Source organism: Monodelphis domestica, chromosome 2 (genome assembly GCF_027887165.1).
Source record: "Monodelphis domestica isolate mMonDom1 chromosome 2, mMonDom1.pri, whole genome shotgun sequence".
NCBI lineage: Eukaryota > Metazoa > Chordata > Mammalia > Didelphimorphia > Didelphidae > Monodelphis > Monodelphis domestica.
The window spans coordinates 241,411,274-241,433,526 of record NC_077228.1 but is presented as its reverse complement, the minus strand read 5'-3'; the positions used below and the strand labels follow the sequence as shown (position 1 = coordinate 241,433,526).

Below are 22,253 nucleotides of genomic sequence, written 5' to 3'. Positions count from 1 at the left end.
GAAGATTCCAGAGTGGCAACCCCACTAAAAAAATGCAATTTCATCCATTACAAGAGAGCTAGAAAGTCTTAAAAGGACAGTTGTGTCCTAGACCTTATAAGGGGTAAAATTAGGGGTTATTGACTGAATATATTATACTAGTGGTCGCCAGGGATTAATTCAATCCCAACAAAATACTCAAGTCAGTTTGGGATTTTTTATGGTGGTTTAATTACAATAGAGGGAAGAAATTAAGAAGAAGAGAGAGGAAAGAGAACTTAAATTGTTTTAGCCCAGACTGAGCCAGGCAGGAGTTCAGAGGCCTAGGCCAACGGGCCTTCTCAATCTAGCTCAGCTGCCAGCCACGAGGCCTCCTCCAAGATGAGGGGTCTCCTAGGAGGATAGCATTTTAGGAGGTAAAGGAAAAAGGAATCAGCCTAAACCACTCACCAAGCCTGCTAAGAATTTCTCCCAGTCACTTCACCGGCAAGCCGCAAAATGCCAAAAACCTGACAAGAGCTGTAAGCATGCCAAACACCTCTCAGCACTCCCCATGCTGCTGACAGAGACCAATGTCTCCACAAACGAGAATGAGAGCAAGAGCCATGACTCCGCGAGAGAGACCAGAGAGAGGAAGTGACGCGAAATGTATAGACTATTTTTACATCACTTCCTGCATCTCACATGTACCAATGGTACCTTAAGCTTGACTTAGGACAGCTCAGGGGGTCTGTCAGTTGTTTTTTATTTGTCACTTGCTAACACTTGTCTGACATAGGCCATCCTCCTCAACATTTAATCCTTAAGTAGGGGTGTATATATTGCTGGTTGCTAGGATTTTAAAGACTAATTAGGGTGGAGAAAATTTAAAATTCACAACCTTGAGAGGACCAGGACCATGGAATGAGGTGTGATGGATGACAATTGTCATGGAAAAGAAATGTGAAAGTGCACCCTTCTGTGAAGAAGATCCCTTGGGGAGGAAGTGTAATCCCCTACCTCCCACAGCTGTGCTATGGAGAAAAGCTCCATTTACCCCATGCTAGTTACAGCTCTAATAAGCAACCTTAGGAGTCAGTGGGGCCTGATGGATTGAATTGATGCCCTTCTTTGGCAGCAATTGGAAAAAGGTTTTCAGAAAGGGAGACCTCTTCAATTCATGTCATTGCTCCAACTAGCTACTTAGTGTAAAATTGCCCATAAAAATGAACTTAAATTGCAAGAGATAAAACTATTGCCTACTGGTTCTCCTCATAGCTGACCCTTTTGGTTTCTGTGCTTGGTGAAGATTTAGATTCTTTATGAGGTGAGCAATGAAGCAGATGCAAACACTTCTCTTGGGTGAAGTCACTGCAAATTGAAAATTCTCTTTTTCTCTGGCTCTGGAGCATTAGGTGGACTCTTCTCATGGTCTCATTCTTGAGTGTGGTTGAGCAACACTGAGAACTCTTCCAATTCTTATTGTATTCCTTAAGATCCCTTTTCAGGTCCAAAGTTCGATGACTCCACTTCCAGCTATGCCTTTGGTCAGTAGCCAGAAACAATCTTTCAAGGATTTCTTTTTAACTACTAGACAACTATAGACTTATCTTTTACTGGAAAAAAAAAACCAATATCACACTCCTAGGAGAGTGATGCCTATTCCGAATGGATGTCTCTGGAACAATTTGCCTCTTCTGTCTTCTGTACTATTTTTGCCTTTCTGAGTTAGTTGTATGAATTTTTTGGTACCTGCAAAATACTTCTGAATCAATTGGCCAACAAACATTTACTCATCTACTATGTGCCAGGACTTTTTAAGGGATATCTAGGTCAAGGAAGGAGAAAGATTATAAAATCACAGGGTATCACAAGTCAAAGTAGGTAGGAAGATACTATTCTTGAAGGCTGAAAATGACGGGGTGAAACTGAAAATAGGGAGAAGCCAGGGATTATGGGGTTATACCCATCCTTTATACTATAATTTTACAAGGCTCTCATATCCATAGACATGGAAGAGAACTTTAAAATCATCTAATCTCCTCATTTCATACACATAGGGACCAGGAAATGACTAGTCTCAGTTCACACATCCTACCAAGTGGAAACAGGATCAAAATCTAGATCTTCCTGATTTGTAGCCCAGTGTTCTTTCCAATATACCACATCTCAGTTAACATTATCACTTCTCTAAACTTTTCCACTCTGAAGGGATTAGGTTAGGTAGGTACCCTATGGAGGTCTAGGGTTGAGATGACTAAAAGGTATGAGATAACAACCGGAACATCTTTTGTATCATGGTTATGATTCCTACTGTAATGGAATGCATAGGATCATAGATGTCAATTTTTAGATGAGTGAGCATCTTTGGTGGATTTAAAAAAAAATTTTTCCCTATTCCTATTTAATAGTTGTTTCCAAATCTATTAATCCCACATGTATTTATAATGATAATATAATTATAACTATAATGATAATGATAAAAATAAAATACTAGCTAGCATTTACATAGGGATTTAAGGTTTTTAAATCACTTTAGAATTATTCCATTTAATCCTCACAATAACCCCAATTGGTAGATGATATTATTACCTCATTTTATAGATGAGGGGACTGAGGCAGAAAGAGGTTAATTGACTTAACTAATTAACTGAAATGCCAGAATGGCTACATACAAAGACAAAGTGGAAAAAACAGTCCCTGCCCTTATGCAAATTACATTCTACTTTTTGTTGTTGTTCAGTCTTTTTTAGTCATGTCTGACACTTTGTGTCCCCATTTAGAATTTTCCTTACAAAGATACTATAGAGTGGTTTGCCATTTCCTTCTCCATCTCATTTTACATCCTGTTACTGAAGTACTATATTTACATATATTATAAATAAGTAGAAGATAAATTGAAGAAGAAAAGAGGAAATTAATCACTTGGGGGATTTAGAAAAGCCTTTCCAGAGGAAGTGACATCTGAGCTGAGTTTTGAAAAATGTCAAGAATTTTAAGAGGCAGAGGTGGGTTACATTCTAGACATTCAGGACACTCTGCTGCCAAAGTATGGTGAGAAGAGGAATCTCAGTTTGACAGGAATAGCAAGCAGACCAGTTTGGCTAGAATATGAAGTGCCTGAAGGTGAGTGATGTGAAATAAGTCTAGAAGATACATATAATACATGATAATATATGATATAAAAATGATGGCAAGTGACTCACTCAAAAATGAGCACAAATGTTCAACTCAAATAAACAAAACCTGGAATCAGAAGGTAGAAGGAAAAAGAGGCAGTTGTTTTTTTCCGTCATGTGAGCACCTCATTGATAAGCTAAGAAGTGTCAATGATTAGGTAGCTAGGGGAAAAAAATTAGGTAGCTAGGGAAAAAAATCCCCTCTCTGCACCAGGCCCTGACCTACAATCCAAAACACCTGTGACTGGACTGCAATCCCCTCCCCCCCCTCCCAAACCAACTCAAGCAAAGCAAGAGGAGCAACCAAGTCGTTCATTGCTCTCTCTGTCCTTCATCAGTCTCCCTCCCAAGCTTGTCCCACAGATCTTAATCAACAAAAGGTATCAAACTAGCCTTTGAACCTGAATACTCATTCTGAGAATAACACACCAGTACCCTGCAGTCAGGGTACTGAAAATACTGAAGGAGTATTTAATTCCTGAGGCACTAGAGAGCCACTAAAGAGTCTTAGACGAGGTCAGATCTAAATGTTGTTTTTATTGTTCAGTCATTTTAGTCATGTCCAACTCTTTACTAACCCATTTGGAGTTTTCTTGGCAAAGATACCTGAGTGGTTTGCCATTTTTTTCTCCAGCTCATTTTACAGATGAGGAAATTGAAGTAATCAGAATGAAGTGACTTGCCTAAAGTCACACAGCTAGGAAGTGTTCAAGTCCAGATTTGAACTCAGGAAGATGATTCTTCTGTCCTGCACTCTTTCCACTGTACCACCAATTTGAATAAAGAAAGGTAGTTTTGTAGGAATATGAAGAATGAGCTGGAAAAGGGAGAACCTGAAAGTAAGGGGACTAGGAAAGTCCAAGTAAGAGTTAGTGAGGTGATCTGAACTAAGCTGGTAAACTTGTAAATGGAAAGAAGTATGGTAAATGTAGAAATAGAATCAAAAAGACCTGGTAATGGATTGGATATGGGAGATAAAGAGAAAGTGAAAAGCTGAGGATGACTCAGAGACTTCAAACCCAGGGGACTAAAAGGATGATGGTGACCTTAATAGACTTAGGGATATTTAGAAGACTATTGATTTAGGGAGGAAAAGAAATCAGTTTTGTTTAAAACATATTAAGTTTGAGAAGCCTTTGGAACACCTAACTGAAAACATTATGATCAGGTGTTTATCTATGGATTTTATAGTAATCAGCATGGAAATTATAATTAAACCCATAGGAGCAAATGTGATTACCAAAAGAGGGAGCAAAAAGAAAGAAAAGAATAGTCTAGGACAGAGCTTTAGGGAAACCCACATTAAATGGCACATGAACTAACAAAGAAGACAGAAGGACAGGTAAAAGGAAAACTCATAGTAGGTATTTTCATAGAAGCTGAGGGAGGAGAAAGTATCCCAAAATAGGAGTGATGAATGGTGTTAAAAGAGGCAGAGAGGTCCAGAAAGGTGGGAATTGACAAAAAGTCAGTGCTAAATGTTATTTTCTCATTCCTCATTCTTCTTGTTCCCTCTATAGTCTTTGACCTGGTCCATGACTCTCATCTCCTTAGTTCTCTCTTATCCCTAATTTTGTTCTTTTTTTTTTTTAACACTATCTGACATGGTTCTTTTCTTACCTCTCTGAACACTCCTTAGCCTCTTACATGGATTATTGTTCAGGCCTTTGCCCACTAACCCTGGTAGTCCTCCAATGTTCTTCCCAGGGCACTCTTCTTCCTCCATACTATTTTACTTTGTGATGTCATCAGCTCTACTGGATTCAGTTATCATCTTTTTATGCAGATAGTTCTCAGATCCAGCCCTATCCTCTCTCCTGACTTCCTGTCTCACATTTCACATTTCCAACTGCCTATTAACCATCTCAAACTCAACATGTCCAAAAACTGAATTTAATCTTTCCCTCACAAATTTTCCCCACTTCCTACCCTCTCTTTTATAATCCATAGGATATTACCACTATTTTCCCAGGCACTCAGGTTTTCAACCTAGGTATCCAATATCTTGCCAATTCCTCTCAAGTTTACCATAACATCTCTCTTATCCCCTTCTCTCTGGACACTTTCCTTTGATATCATCCTGGGGCAGGTCCTCATCATCTCACACCTGGAATATTGCAACAGGCTTCTGGCTGGTCTTTCTGCTTCAAATACCTCCTTCCTGTAATCTAGCTAACACTCAGAGGCCAAAGTGATCTTCCTAAAGTGCAGATGTGACTATATCACCCCTTTATTCAAAAAACTTCAATGGCTCCCTATTACCTCCAGCATCCAATATAAAATACTGCACTCTGTGTTTTAAAGCCTTTCATAACTTGACTCCTTCCTGTTTTTCCACTCTTCTATCTTTCTCTTCTCCAAAAACTCTAAGACCTAATAACACTGGTCTCCTTTCTATCCCTCAAACAACACATTCCATTTCCTTCCTTAACACATTTTCACTGGCTATCCCCCATGCCTGGAATTTTTTCCCTCTTCATCTTTACCTCCTGGCTTCCTTAGCTTTCTTCAAGTGTCTGCTAAATTCCCACCCTCTGCAAGAAATCTTTTCCTGATTCCTTTTAATGCCAGTGCTTCCCTCTGAGTTCCTACAGACCCTCTTTGAATCCCCAGTGCTGCTCTATAAATATTTGTTGTTGCCTAGAAACTGTAACACCAAAAACTTGTCCTATCTGCAATAAAACAACTAAGGCAGAGCTCCAAATCAAAAACTATTTGCTAAAGGGATCTGGCCCCTTTCAACAAATAGGATCCCAAACCTTCTTCATGATCTGAAACTCTTTTATGCTCTTTTTAAAAACAAGTTTTTTAATCCTCAAGTCCAGATGGGGCAGCACAAAATACAAATTCTCAGTGGTAGACTGGCAGACCTTCATCCTACCAGATCATGGTCACAGAGCAATGGGCTTTGGCAATGGGCTTGTGGGGAGGCAGATCACCAAATGTTAGGCAACAAAGGGAATGACAAGTAGCTGAAGGGCTCCTAAAATAACCTGGGGACTTTCCACAGAGGCTTAGGACATGCCATCATCGAGGACTTTGGGTAGAGGTCTGAATTCTTACCCATGCTGATACTTCCAGGATAACATGGGTAGAGGACCTCTACAAGTTTAAAGAATCTATTCAACTATTTAATCCAATATAATTACTCCTAATCATACCATGTATTAAGATTGATAATACAAAAGAAACAATCACTTCTCCAATGGAATCACTTTAAACCAGATAATACTGATTAGGAATTAGCATAAGGGTAAAATCAGTGATTTAGTAATAAGACAAAGGTCAACTCAAATAGGGTAGGAGTCTGAGTGTCAAATTATTTTGCAAACAACTAAGCTTTTGAAGAGAGAAAAGTAAGACCATAGTGATTTGCTGGCAAAACAAGTAGAGAAATTGGAGATTGATACCCTTGGACAGACAAGTTAAGAATGAGATCAAAGCCTGATGGTAGAAGTTTGAAAAGTATATAGAAGGTGAGGAAGTAGGAATAATGAATGGCTTTTGAAAAGCAAATAGGCCAGATTGGCTAAAATGGGGCTGTGAAGCAGAGTGATGTGAATTAACAATGGAAGGATAGCCTCTAGACAGAATGTGAGTCTAGATTAGAAGTACTGAATCTTTTCCAACAAAATTATTCTATTTGCGTGCTAGGTTAAAGCAAGTGCAGGAGGATGGAAAGGGGAAGAGAGGGAGTGGGATTGTCATATCTGTGTGATCTCATCTCGAAGGACATGGCCTCATACTCTCCCAAATTTGGAGTTTGTACACATAGGATTGTGGATGGGGGAAGCTGCTCCTATGACTAGGAAAGAAAGTAGGAGTTAAACTGAACCTTTGGGTTCTTCTCATTTGAGAATTTGTTTTCCACACTGAATTGCTGGTCACTGGAGGCTAAGAGTCATTTTCTGAGACTTAGAAAACCAAGTCAAGATATGAAGTAGAGTGTTTGGAGAATGGTGGGGGAGGGGAGAAAAGGGGTAGCAAGAGGGCTTAATTGAGTCGTTGCAGAATATTTGGAAATTTGGACGTTCTAATATTGGCACTATAAAGAGTAGATACTTAAGTTTGGTACCTAACTCAGTTTCCACTCCAATCCTTCAGCTTCTTGATGTCCTCTCACCTGCCCTAGATTCCTAGTTCTTTTTTTCTAATTCTTTCTTTCTTCACTTCAGCTACCCACAGGGATGGTCATATTTAATATGTATCACTCACACATGTTCCAACTCCACACTATGGCACCATAGAAAACATGATGGATTTGGAGTTAAAAGTCTTGGTTCTGCTTCTCTCAAAGAAAAAATATTAATACTATACTCTGCACTTTAGTCACAAGTTTGTTAGGAATGATTTAATCTAATATCTAAGTCATTTCTGGCTTAGAAAAGTAACAGGGAAACCAAGACAGAAGTGGGGGATAGGAAGGAGTGGAGAGAGAAAGATGTCCAAATGGGCATAGCTTCCCCCATGCCTCATACATGATTCTTTGCTCCAAGACAATTTGAGGTAAAATCTATAGGAATATTGAACAAGAAAAAGCTTATAATATGTTAAAATAAGTGCTTTGGGGTTGACATTCCAAAATAGTTGAGCAACAAAGTCACTATCCCTTTCTTTCCTATACCATTCTCCTCTAGGAATATATGGCACTCCTCTCAGATCAATATCAAAAATCTCTTTGGAATTCTGTAATTTAAAAAAAAAAAAGATGCTTTTTTGGGTGGGTCTAAGGTTAATCCCTTCAGGGAACAAGTAAAAGAATCTGTCTTTAGGTGGGGCTATAACCCAATCACCTCAGCAATGGAGTAGGCAATATTCTTAACAAGCTTGGCAAAAGGTTTATCTCTACATTTAATTTCCTTTCCTTGTGAAAGATCTTTTTGTCTTCAACTTTTCCCCTTTTAAACAAGGAAATCTGTAAGGTCTTGTTTTCTCCTAGAGAAATATAATTTCTTTATATTTCCAAGTTTATTATTTTTAAAGTAGGCTTTTAACATGCACACACACTATTTACTATCTGTGTGACCTCAGGCAAATCACAATTTCTCTGGGTCCCAAAGTTCCTTCCAGCTCTAAATCTATGATCCAATAAACACTGAAATTCTATTTCATTTGTGTCCCATTCTTTGTGACCTCATTTGGAGTTTTCTTGAAAAGGTGGCAAAGAGTAATTTTCAATTGCCTTCTCCAGTTCATTCTACAGATGAAGAACTGAGCCAAATAGGGTTAAATAACCTACCCACAGTCACACAGTTAGCAAGTGTCTGAGGCTATATTTGAATTCATGAAAATTAGTCTTCCTAATTCCAAACCCAGCTCTATCTACTGAACCACCTAACTGCCCTAATTCTTTTTATCTAACCATAAACCTTTCCATCTTTTCCCTATGGCTATACCAACTCTCCAAAACTACTCTCTAGCCTCAATGAAATGTCTAGTCTCTATCCTTTTACTAAGCCATTACACCTACTCTGGTCTTACCTTTCCTCCCTTCAATATTTTGAACTATCTGTAGTTCAATTTAATAATCAGCCAGTAGACCCATAAAGTTCACTGTGGGAGGTTGCATCAATGTAGCCAAGTTGCTGGGCTGGTTCCTTGCAGGGCAGAGCAACTCAGCTAGATGGGTCAAATATAAACTTCTATGTCCAAACATTTAAAGCCATTTACAATCTGGCTCTAGTCTGCCTTTCCAGGCATTATATATTAGTCCCCTTTAATGCACTTTATATTTTAATCAAACTTGTCTACTTATTCATTATTCCTCATATATATCCATATATATATATACATATTGCATTGCATTTCTCATATCTGTTCCTTTGCACAGATTTCCCCCTTGCCCCCATACTTCTCACCTCTACCTCTTAGAATACCTAAATTTCTTCAAAGCTTAGCTCAAGTGCAGGAATAAAGAATATGCCAATTCTCCCCAGTTATTAATATACTCTGAAATTATAATTATTTTGAATATATAAGATTCTTTTTAAAAACTCTTACCTTCTATCTTAATATCAATTTTAAAACAGAAGAGCAGTAAAGGCTAGGCAATTGGAATTAAGGATCATACAGCTAGGAAGCATCTGAGGTCAGATTTGAACCCAGATCTTCCCAACTCCAGGTCTGGCACTCTATGTGCCACCTAACTGCCTAAACAAGGTTCTTTAGGACAGAGACTGTTTTGTTTCTATATTTATATTACCATCGCCTAGCACAATGCTTTGAGCATACTAGATACTTAATGCTTTTTGAATGAAGTTAAACCTCATTTGACAATTTGGTAAACCATTCTTATTATTAGTAATTAATAGCAATTAATTAATATTGACAATTATATTATTATCAAACTAGACTTGGTTGGGGGCAACAAGATTGCCCCTTCCTGAGTGCCAGCTTGGCCCAAATTCTCATGGATTCCTTTCTCAGTAATTTAGGGGTACCGCCAGGCCGGGGAAACTGTCCACTCACAGTGCCCCTACCATTTGACCTCATCTATACTGACTACCATGGCCTGCAGCAAATGAAACAGCATATGGGACTCTCCTTCAAGAAATACAGGTGAGAGGCAAATGTTGGGCCAGAGATGGGGAGATCTGGAGGGGTTGAGAGATTGCTAGGCATGTGAATAAGCATGTAAATGAGTTCACTAAGGGTTTTCAAATCCATTACTTCTCTCATTACTATAACTTCAGGTATATAGTTTTCAGAAGGGAACATCCACTAATTCTAATCCCTACTTTTCATATTGACCTTCAACATTGTTTCTGGGGTTATTTGGTGTTTAAAAAAAATTTTAATTAGCAAGTGCTAATAATTTATTCATTATATTACATATTATATAATTATATACCAATTAAATTAGCAAGTTCAAGGGTGTTTTTTGCATGTTATATGAGTACTTGAGCTATTAAATGAGATTGAGTCCATTTAGAGATCTAGCTTTCATATTTTAAGTTATCTGGATAAGATTAGTACACTTTTTTCACATTAAAAAAATGAAATTCAAAGTAATTTAAAATTTTAGGGATGCCTCACAAGAATGTCTTGTTGCAGTTTATTAAGACTGGTATGTACCTTTGATGATCTCGTTGACTCTTCTACATGGCATATAACTTTTTTCTTGCGCCATGTCCTATCTGCTTAAGAATAAATCACCTCATTTCTTCTCCTACATTACCCCTATGCACTGATTGGTCAGACAAGCTACTCTTGCCGGAGGAGAAATCTATCTGTAGATTAATGCTGGAGGGGACATGGGTGTATAAATTCAATTCAATCATCATTTGTTCTTGGTTCATCAACCTCCTCACTAGAAGAGAACAGAAACAGAATCTTGTACCACTACATCTCCTGGTACCCCTACCTGCTCTGCCATGACATATTTAAATATAGATGAGAGGAATGCAGAAATTTCTCTGCTCCTTTTTTCTCTCTTTTCCCTTCTTTCCCAACCTCTTTTTTACTACCTAGACGAGGCTTAGTTGTTTGTCAATTTATGAACTACCCAGTTAGTGTTTCTTCCCTTACATTTCTGCCTCCTTCCATTCGGAGGGTATTACTGGAAAAATGCTATTGGCCTGGCAAGGCAGGAGGGCATGGTGATACTGATGGTGGGGAAAAGAAAAGCAGGGAAGGTGGCAAGGATCTAGAACTGTCAATAGAAGCTCCCAGGTCTCTGCTGTTCTCTGTCACCTTAGCAACTCACCCACTCACCTCCATCTAACCTCTCTCTACCTTCACATCCCCTACCTCCCTTTCAGGCTTGAGAAAGACAAATGTCATCACTCCCTGGTATATATATCCACAGCCAGCAAAATATGAAATTAAATTTAGCATGGAATGTCCTGCAATTTATTACATTTCCTCTAATCCTGACTATCCCACATGATTTTATTAGAATAAAAAGTGACAGACCACATTATTGCTTTTCTTAAAAATGAATGTGCTGAGTTCATTCTGCTCTTTTGCAACCCCACCCAACTTCAGTCTCTCACGGTGGGAATAACACCAACTTCAACATTTTGGTTTAAGGAATAAGCACCTTGGAGGAGCCTGAGTCTCTGAGAAGGGAGATGAGACTCCTTTTGGGGAAAATCTGAAGCTTAATGATGTTTTTCTATTTCTGGAGGAACAAATGCTGAGTCCATCTCCTCCTTCCCCATGGTCCTATTGGACTCAGATTAGGGAAAGGGGAGGGAACCATAATTGTGTCCCTGTTTCTGCATATAGCTGTGTGATATTTTAGGTTACAATCAGCCCCCTTACTCTTAATGATGGGATCCTTTATAGTGAAGGTTACTCTAAGCCATTAAAGTGAAGCCAGACCAAAATGGTGATAGAAAGCTGAGAGATTATTGTAAGATTTCATCTAAAATGAAAGCAGAAGAAAGATTATTGAGAGCAGCTTCTGGAATTGTTCTATTCTTTATTTCTCCAATGACATACTTTCCAATTTCCCTGAATTTTTTCACACTTAAGAAGGCCAGGTACAGCCTCAGAATGTAAGATGCTCAGGTATTCCCCAGAGGCAAAGACTAGCCTGTCCCAGAAAGATTTCCATAACTGTTATGTTGCATGATGTACTGCAACTCAGATCTATATAGGTAGATCTTTGACTCATGACCCTTATCTTTTTCTGACAGGTGTCGATTCCGTGTCATTGACACCTTTGGGACAGAACCTGCATACAACCATGAGGAGTATGCCACTCTGCATGGTTACCGAACTAACTGGGGTTACTGGAACTTCAACCCAAAGCAGTTCATGACGATGTTCCGTGAGTGGCCCTCCATGTGGGACTGGTGAGGGGTAGGACTTTTTCATGAGTGCTGAGTGTTATTATATGATTCTATTGGAATCTTATCTCTCTTTTCTAACCAAGAAAGAAAGGGGAGAAAAGGAGGAGAGTGGCACTGAGGTGGTTCCCCCCACCCCCACCCCGGCCTCTACCTTCTCTGAAAAAGGAAGGAAAGAGAATAAGCATTTTTTAAGCATCTACTCTGTTCCTACCATGTTTCTCTGAGAAATGGTTCCCTTATGGATGCAGAGAGATAACAGGTTGAGGGGTTCAGAAAGGAAAGTGTAGGCACAGAAGAAATTCCTTGCAGTCTAAGAAGAGGGAAACTTCTCTTGAGACAACAAAGAATTTTAGACTTGGAAGGAAACTTAGAGATCATTTAATGCAACTTCTTTTTTCATAGAGGAGGAAACCAAAGTTCTAAGAGATAAAGAGATTTCCCCAAGTTCATTAAGATTTAGAATGAGATGATGGGACCTTAGAGGATGGGACCTTAGCCCAAATCTTTCATTTTACAGAAAAAGAACCTGAGGACCAGATATGTTCACTTTCCCAAGATCACACAGTAATTCATCAAACCTGAATTAGAATCTGTTTGTCTTAACTACCATTTATAAGACTCCTTCCCTTATACCACACTGTCTCAGAAAAAAAATACACAAAAAAATACCTAATTTATCCATCATCTGGGGAATAAGCCAGTCCATAGAAGATAATATTCCAAGTAATTGTAGCAAACCTCTTCCAGCCTCAAAGCTGGAAGATTCCTATTTGAAAGCAGTCTTTCTAAACTGGGTTACAGACTTTGCTGCCTTCTTAAACAGATGCTAGGTAAAGGAATAGGAATTGGACTCCTGGACTGAGGATAATTGTTATAACCATTGTAGTTTGGCCCTTTCTCTGCAACTTCTAGCCCTAGATTTTTGAATATAGCAATGAGAAATGTGGCATGGATAGAGTTGATAGACCAAGGTTTAAATCTCACCTCTCCTACCTTTGGCCAATTATTTAATTCTGGGCAACTTTCTAAACAAAGGATATTGACTCCATAATGGACAGGCATCATTAAAAACATTAGTGTCTATATTATTCTGTAATAATAGCCAATATTTATGTAGGATTTTTTTTAATTTTATAAATATTTTATTTGATCATTTCCAAGCATTATTCATTAAAGACAAAGATCATTTTCTTTTCCTCCCCCCACACCCCATAGCCGACGCATGATTCCACTGGGTATCACATGTGTTTTTGATTCGAGCCCATTACCATGTTGTTAATATTTGCATTAGAGTGTTTGTTTAGAGTCTCTTCTCTGTCATGTCCCCTCAACCGCTGTAGTCAGACAGTTGCTTTTCCTTGGTGTTTCTACTCCCACAGTTTGTCCTCTACTTATGAATAGTGTTTTTTCTCCTAGATCCCTGCAGATTGTTCAGGGACATTACACCGCCCCTAATGGAGAAGTCCATTATGTTCGATTATACCACAGTGTATTAGTCTCTTTGTACAATGTTCTCCTGGTTCTGCTCCTCTAGCTCTGCATCAATTCCTGGAGGTTGTTCCAGTCTCCATGCAATTCCTCCACTGTATTATTCCTTTGAGCACAATATTATTCCGTCACCAACATATACCACAATTTGTTGAGCCATTCCCCAATTGATGGGCATCCCCTCATTTTCCAATTTTTGGCCACCACAAAGAGCGCAGCTATGAATATTTTTGTACAAGTCTTTTTGTCCATTATCTCTTTGGGGTACAGACCCAGCAGTGCTATGGCTGGATCAAAGGGTAGACATTCTTTTGTCGCCCTTTGGGCATAGTTCCAAATTGTCCTCCAGAATGGTTGGATCAGTTCACAACTCCACCAGCAATGAATTAATGTCCCTACTTTTCCACATCCCCTCCAGCATTCATTACTTTCCTTTGCTGCCATGTTAGCGAATCTTCTAGGTGTGAGGTGATACCTCAGAGTTGTTTTGCTTTGCATCTCTCTGATTATCAGAGATTTAGAACACTTTTTCATGTGCTTATTAATATTTTTGATTTCTTTATCTGAAAACTGCCTATCCATGTCCCTTGCCCATTTATCAATTGGAGAATGGCTTGGTTTTTTGTACAATTGATTTAGCTCTTTATAAATTTGAGTAATTAAACCTTTGTCAGAGGTTTCTATGAAGATTTTTTCCCAATTTGTTGTTTCCCTTCTGATTTTAGTTACATTGGTTTTGTTTGTACAAAAGCTTTTTAATTTGATGTAGTCAAAATTATTTATTTTACATTTTGTGATTCTTTCTATGTCTTGCTTGGTTTTAAAGTCTTTCCCCTCCCAAAGGTCTGACATGTATACTATTCTGTGTTTACCCAATTTACTTATGGTTTCCTTCTTTATGTTTAAGTCATTCACCCATTTTGAATTTATCTTGGTGTAGGGTGTGAGGTGTTGATCAATTCCTAATCTCTCCCACACTGTCTTCAAATTTTCCCAGCAGTTTTTATCGAATAGTGGATTTTTGCCCCAAAAGCTGGGATCTTTGGATTTTTCTTATACTGTCTTGCTGAGGTCGCTTGCCCCCAGTCTATTCTATTCCACTGATCCTCCTTTCTGTTTCTTAGCCAGTACCAAATTGTTTTGATGACTGCTGCTTTGTAATATAGTTTAAGGTCTGGGACTGCAACGCCCCCATCATTTGTGTTTTTTTTTTCATTATTTCCCTGGATATCCTTGATCTTTTGTTATTCCAAATGAACTTTGTTATGGTTTTTTCTAAATCAGTAAAGAAATCTTTTGGGAGTTCAATGGGTATGGCACTAAATAGATAAATAAGTTTGGGTAGGATGGTCATTTTTATTATATTGGCTTGTCCTATCCATGAGCAGTTAATGTTTTTCCAATTGCTCAAGTCTAGTTTTAGTTGTGTGGAGAGCGTTTTGTAGTTGTGTTCATATAGTTCCTGTGTGTGTCTCGGGAGATAGATTCCTAGGTATTTTATTTTGTCTAAGGTGATTTTGAATGGGATTTCTCTTTCTAGTTTTTGCTGCTGAGCTGTGTTGGAGACATATAGAAATGCTGATAACTTATGTGGGTTTATTTTGTATCCTGCAACTTTGCTAAAGTTGTTGATTATTTCAATTAGCTTTTTGGTTGAGTCTCTAGGATTCTTTAAGTAGACCATCATGTCATCTACAAAGAGTGATAACTTGGTCTCCTCCTTGCCTATTTTGATGCCTTCAATTTCTTTTTCTTCTCTAATTGCTACTGCTAGTGTTTCTAGTACAATGTCAAATAGTAGAGGTGATAATGGGCATCCTTGTTTCACTCCTGATCTTATTGGGAATGCATCTAGTTTATCCCCATTGCAGATGATATTAGCTGATGGTTTTAGATATATACTATTTATTATTTTTAGGAACGACCCTTCTATTCCTATGCTTTCTAGTGTTTTTAATAGGAATGGGTGTTGTATTTTATCAAAGACTTTTTCTGCATCTATTGAGATAATCATATGGTTCTTGTTGGTTTGCTTGTTGATGTGGTCAATTATGTGGATGGTTTTCCTAATATTGAACCAGCCCTGCATCCCTGGTATAAATCCTACTTGATCATGGTGGATGACCCTTCTGATCACTTGCTGGAGTCTTTTTGCTAGTATCCTATTTAAGATTTTTGCATCTATATTCATTAGGGAGATTGGTCTATAGTTTTCTTTCTCTGTTTTTGACCTGCCTGGTTTTGGAATCAGTACCATGTTTGTGTCATAAAAGGTGTTTGGTAGAACTCCCTCTTTGCTTATTATGTCAAATAGTTTGTATAGTATTGGGATTAACTGTTCTCTGAATGTTTGATAGAATTCACTGGTGAATCCATCAGGGCCTGGGGATTTTTTCTTAGGAAGTTCTTTGATGGCTTGTTGGATTTCATTTTCTGATATGGGATTATTTAAGAATTCTATTTCTTCTTCTGTTAGCCTAGGCAGTTTGTATTTTTGTATGTATTTATCCATATCACCTAAATTGGTGTATTTATTGCCATATAATTGGGCACAGTAATTTTTAATGATTGCCTTAATTTCCTCTTCATCAGTGGTGATGTCCCCCTTTTCATCTTTGATGCTGTTAATTTGCTTTTCTTCCTTCCTTTTTTTTATCCAGTTTTTTTTTTTAATTTTAAACATTATTTTATTTGGTCATTTCCAAACATTATTCACTGGACACAAAGATCATTTTCTTTTCCTCCCCTATCCCCCTCCCACCACCTTTCCCTCTCCCATAGCCGACGCACAATTTCACTGCTTATCACATGTGTTCTTGACTCAAACCCATTTCCCTGTTGTTGGTATTTGCATTAGAGTGTTCATTTAGAGTCTCTCCTCAGCCATATTCCCTCAACCCCTGTAGTCAAGCAGTTGCTTTTCATCGGTGTTTTTACTCCCACAGTTTATCCTCTGCTTGTGGATAGTATTTTTTAGATCCCTGCAGATTGTTCAGGGACATTGCATTGACACTAATGGAGTAGTCCATCACCTTCGATTGTACTGCAGTGTATCAGTCTCTGTGTACAATGTTTTCCTGGTTCTGCTCCTTTCGCTCTGCATCACTTCCTGGAGGTTGTTCCAGTCTCCATGGAATTCCTCTACTTTATTATTCCTTTTAGCACAATAGTATTCCATCACCAACATATACCACAGTTTGTTCAGCCATTCCCCAATTGATGGGCATCCCCTCGTTTTCCAATTTTTGGCCACCAGAAAGAGTGCAGCTATGAATATTCTTGTACAAGTCTTTTTCCTTATTATCTCTTTTGGGTAAACCCAGCAGTGCTATATCTGGATCAAAGGGCAGACAGTCTTTTATCACCCTTTGGGCATAGTTCCAAATTGCCCTCCAGAATGGCTGGATCAATTCACAACTCCACCAGCAATGAATTAGTGTCCCCACTTTGCCACATCCACTCCAGCACTCATTACTTTCCATAGCTGTCATGTTAGCGAATCTTCTAGGTGTAAGGTGATACCTCAGAGTTGTTTTGCTTTGCATCTCTCTGATTATCAGAGATTTAGAACACTTTTTCATATGCTTATTAATAGTTTTGATTTCTTTGGCTGAGAACTGCCTGTTCATGTCCTTTACCCATTTGTCATTTGGAGAATGGCTTGATTTTTTGTACAATTGATTTAGTTCTTTGTAAATTTGAGTAATTAAACCTTTGTCAGAGGTTTTTATGAAGATTGTTTCCCAATTTGTTGCTACCCTTCTGATTTTGGTTACATTGGTGTTGTTTGTACAAAAACTTTTTAATTTGATGTATTCCAGATTATTTATTTTGCATTTTGTAACTCTTTCTAATTCTTGCTTGGTTTTGAAGTCTTTCTCTTCCCAAAGGTCTGACATGTATACTATTCTGTGTTCTCCTAATTTTCTTATAGTTTCCTTCTTTATGTTCAAGTCATTCACCCATTTTGAATTTATCTTGGTGTAGGGTGTGAGGTGTTGATCTAAACCAAATCTTTCCCACACTGTCCTCCAATTTTCCCAGCAGTTTTTATGAAATAGTGGATTTTTGTCCCCAAAGCTGGGATCTTTGGGTTTGTCATATACTGTCTTGCTGAGGTTGCTTGCCCCCAGTCTATTCCACTGATCCTCCTTTCTTTCTCTTAGCCACTACCAAATTGTTTTGATGACCGCCGCTTTATAATATAGTCTGAGATCTGGGACTGCAAGTCCCCCTTCCTTTGTATTTTTTTTTCATTATTTCCCTGGATATCCTTGATCTTTTGTTCTTCCAAATGAACTTTGTTATAGTTTTTTCCTAAATCAGTAAGAAAATTTTTTGGAAGTTCCATGGGTATGGCACTAAATAGATAGATGAGTTTGGGTACGATGGTCATTTTTATTATATTGGCTCATCCTACCCATGAGCAGTTAATGTTCTTCCAATTGTTCAAGTCTAGTTTTAGTTGTGTGGAAAGTGTTTTGTAGTTGTGTTCATATAGATCCTGTGTTTGTCTCGGGAGATAGATTCCTAAGTATTTTATTTTGTCTAGGGTAATTTTGAATGGGATTTCTCTTTCTAGTTCTTGCTGCTGAGCTGTGTTAGAATTATATAGAAATGCTGATGACTTATGTGGGCTTATTTTGTATCCTGCAACTTTGCTAAAGTTGTTGATTATTTCAATTAGCTTTTTGGTTGAGTCTCTAGGATTCTTTAAGTAGACCATCATGTCATCTGCAAAGACCGATAATTTGGTCTTCTCCTTGCCTATTTTAATGCCTTCAATTTCTTTTTCTTCTCTAATTGCTACTGCTAGTGTTTCTAATACAATGGCAAATAATAGAGGTGATAATGGGCATCCTTGTTTCCACTCTTGATCTTAATGGGAATGGATTTAGTTTATCCCCATTGCAGATGATATTAGTTGATGGTTTTAGATATATACTGTTTATTATTTTTAGGAACGACCTTTCTATTCCTCTGCTTTCTAGTGTTTTTAGTAGGAATGGGTGTTGTATTTTATCAAAGGCTTTTTCTGCATCTATTGAGATAATCATGTGGTTCTTGTTGGTTTGCTTGTTGATGTGGTCAATTATGTGGATAGTTTTCCTAATATTGAACCAGCCCTGAATCCCTGGTATAAATCCTACTTGATCATGGTGGATGACCCTTCTGATCACTTGCTGGAGTCTTTTTGCTAGTATCCTATTTAAGATTTTTGCATCTATATTCATTAGGGAGATTGGTCTATAATTTTCTTTCTCTGTTTTTGGCCTGCCTGGTTTTGGAATTAGTACCATGTTTGTGTCATAAAAGGGGTTTGGTAGAACTCCCTCTTTGCTTATTATGTCAAATAGTTTGTATAGTATTGGAGTTACCTGTTCTTTGAATGTTTGATAGAATTCACTGGTGAATCTGTCAGGCCCTGGGGATTTTTTCTTAGGAAGTTCTTTGATGGCCTGTTGGATTTCATTTTCTGATATGGGATCTTTTAAGAAATCTATTTCTTCTTCTGTTGGTCTTGGCAATTTGTATTTTTGTAAATATTCATCCATATCACCTATGTTGGTATATTTATTGCCATATAGTTGGGCAAAGTAGTTTTTAATGATTGCCTTAATTTCCTCTTCATTGGAGGTGAGATCCCCCTTTTCATCCTTGATGCTGTTAATTTGCCTTTCTTCTTTCCTTTTTCCTTTTTTAAATTAGATTAACCAGTACTTTGTCTATTTTGTCTGTTTTTTCAAAGTACCAGCTTCTTGTCTTATTTATTAGGTCAATAGTTCTGTCACTTTCGATTTTATTAATTTCTCCCTTAATTTTTAGGATCTCTAGTTTGGTTTTCTTCTGGGGTTTTTAATTTGTTCCTTCTCAAGTTTTTTAATTTGCATTTCCAATTGATTGATCTCTGCTCTCCCTAGTTTGTTAATATATACACTCAGGGATATGAATTTACCTCTGATTACCGCTTTGGCTACATCCCAAAAGGTTTGAAAGGATGTCTCACCATTGTCATTTTCCTCGATGAAATTGTTAATTGTTTCTATGATTTCTTCTCTAACTAAACGATTTTGGAGTATCATATTGTTTAATTTCCAATTAGTTTTTGATTTGGTTTTCCATGTACCATTACTGATCATTATTTTTATTACCTTGTGATCTGAAAAGGCTGCATTTATTATTTCTGCTTTTCTGCATTTGTGTGCCATGTTTCGTGAACTAATGTATGGCCAATCTTTGTGAATGTGCCATGTGGTGCTGAGAAGAAGGTGTATTCCCTTTTATCCCTATTTATTTTTCTCCATATGTCTATTAATTATATTTTTCTAAGATTTCATTCACTTCTTTTACCTCTTTCTTATTTATTTTTTAATTTGATTTATCTAAATTTGATAATGGTTGGTTTAATTCTCCCACTAATATGGTTTTACTGTCTATTTCTTCCTTCAATTCTTCTAGTTTCTCCATTAGAAATTTGGGTGCTATATTATTTGGTGCATACATGTTGATTAGTGATATTTCCTCATTATCTAAAGTCCTTTTTAACAAAATATAATTACCTTCCCTATCCCTTTTGATCAGGTCTATTTTTGCTTTGGCTTTATCAGATATCATGATTGCCACTCCTGCCTGCTTTCTGTCAGTTGAGGCCCAGAAGGTCTTACTCCATCCTTTAATTCTGACCTTGTGGGTGTCTACCCGCCTCATGTGTGTTTCTTGAAGACAACATATGGTAGGGTTTTGGATTCTAATCCATTCTGCTATTCGTCTACATCTTATGGGTGAGTTCTTCCCATTCATGTTCCAAGTTATGACTGTCACTTGTGGACTCCCTGGCATTTTGATATCCTTCCCTAATTCTAACCTTTCTTCTTCAGCTCTACCTTTTAGTCCAGTGATTTACTTTAAATCAGTCCCCCTTGTCCCCTTCCTTGATATGTTTCCCTTTTTAGTTCCTCCCTTTTTCTTCCCTCCCCTTCCCCCCCTCTCTTTCCCTCCCCTTTTGTTTTCCCTCTCTCCCTCCCCCCCCTTGTTTTTCCCTTCTCCCTACCCTTGTTGGGTAAGATAGAATTCAAGATCCCAATGGATCTGGATGTTTTTCCCTCTCAGAGTTGATTTCCCTGAGAGTAAGGTTTAAGTAAAAACTCTCTTCCTCTCCTTCTTATAGGAGTTTTCTTCCCCTCCCCTTCCCATGTGAATCTTTTTGTGAGAACGTTTATTCTTTTTGGTCTTTCTTTTCCCCCTATTTACACATTACATTTCCCCCACATGTTAGTATACATAGATTGATATAAATGTAGTCCTTATAGAAGAGAGTTTGAGTAAAAGAAAAAGATAACATTTTTCTCCTTTTCCCTTTCCTTCATATTTACCTTTTCAGTTTTCCATGCTCTTTGTTTTTTGATATTGAACTTTCCACAGAGCTCTGGTCTTTTCTTTGCAAAAAGTTGGAAATCTTCTATTTTGTTGAATGCCCATCCTTTCCCTTGGAAGTATATAGACAGTTTTGATGGATAGCTGATTCTTGGATGAAGGCCCAGCTCTCTTGCCTTTCTGAAAATCATGTTCCATGCCTTATGGTCATTCCAAGTGGAACTTGCAAGGTCTTGTGTGACCCTGATTGGCATTCCTTTATATCTCAATTGTCTTTTTCTGGCTTCTTGTAAGATTTTTTCTTTTGCTTGAAAGCTTTGGAATTTGGTAATTACATTCCTGGGAGTTGTCTTTTGGGGATTTAGTGTAGAGAGTGTTCTGTGATTCTGTATGTTCTGTTTTCTATTGCCCTGTATTTCTGTATTGCCCTCTTGTTCTAGGATCTCTGGGCAATTTTCTTTGATTATATCTTGTATTATGATGTCGAGTTTGCTGTTTATTTCTGGCTTTTCTGGAAGTTCAATTATTCTTAAATTGTCTCTTCTCCCTTTATTTTTTAAGTCTATGACCTTGTCAGTGATATATTTTATGTTCTCTTCTAATTTCTTGGTCTTTTGGCTTTGCTTTATTAGTTCTTGCTCATCTTCACGTTGCCTAATTCTGACCTTTAAAGCCTGGTTTTCCTTTTCACTTTGGTCAAACTGGTTTTGTAGTTGCGTGAATTTCTTTTGCATTGTTTTCCACTTTTCCTCCCAGAAGGCTTCCATCTTTTTGATCCTTTCCGAATCAAATTCTTCATGGGTTTGTGGTGAATTTCCATTTCCTTTGGTAGGTTTCGGAGCATTTGCTTGTGTTTCCTATTCTATCTCCTCTGTATTTTGTATTTTTGCTCCATAAAATGTGTCCAAAGTCGCCCCCTTCTTCTTGTTTTTCTTGGAATTTTGGGGCTTTTGTACTTCTGTGGAGTTTGCCATCTCTATCTGAGTGGGGAGGACAAGGTTTTCTTATCTCTGTCTGGTGTTCAGAGGTTTTAGCCCCAGGTAGATTGTCCGTTCTATGCAGTTGTTGTTCTGTCTTCCTGGGGAAGCCAGGAATTGCTGGTGTTTCCGTGTTACTGCCCTCCTCTGTTCCCTCCCGATGCTTCTCCATTGCCTTACTTCCACGCTCTTAGCCTGCCTTGGCCCTTTCCACGGGGTGTTTGTTTCTGTGCCTTAGCTGGCCAGAAGAGCCAGCACTCTGAGGGGGGAGGGGCCGCGGCTTCCTGGAGCTCGGAGGGCTCCTGATAGGTTTAGCTTTCCCTGGGTTAAACTGAGTGTGCCCTGAGGCAGGGACCTTCTGTGAGACTCGAATGGAAGGATCCAGCCAGGGGCTTACAAGCTCCCCCCGTCTCTCTGTTTCCCTGCTGTCTGTGTTGGGTGCCCCCTCGTCTGAGTCAGGTTGTTTTCAGGAAGTGGTC

The 22,253-nt window shown here is 38.2% G+C and overlaps 1 protein-coding gene across 3 annotated transcripts in view; it reads left to right on the top strand.

Moving 5' to 3' along the window:
* Positions 1-22,253, top strand: part of MGAT5B (alpha-1,6-mannosylglycoprotein 6-beta-N-acetylglucosaminyltransferase B) — a 253,842-nt gene that overhangs the window by 200,864 nt on the left and 30,725 nt on the right. For all 3 annotated transcript variants that reach the window (XM_056814244.1, XM_056814243.1, XM_001371284.4), the window contains 2 exons: positions 9,564-9,695; positions 11,780-11,913. In XM_056814244.1, coding sequence (XP_056670222.1) covers positions 9,564-9,695; positions 11,780-11,913 — 266 coding nt within the window. The remainder of the gene's footprint in view (positions 1-9,563; positions 9,696-11,779; positions 11,914-22,253) is intronic.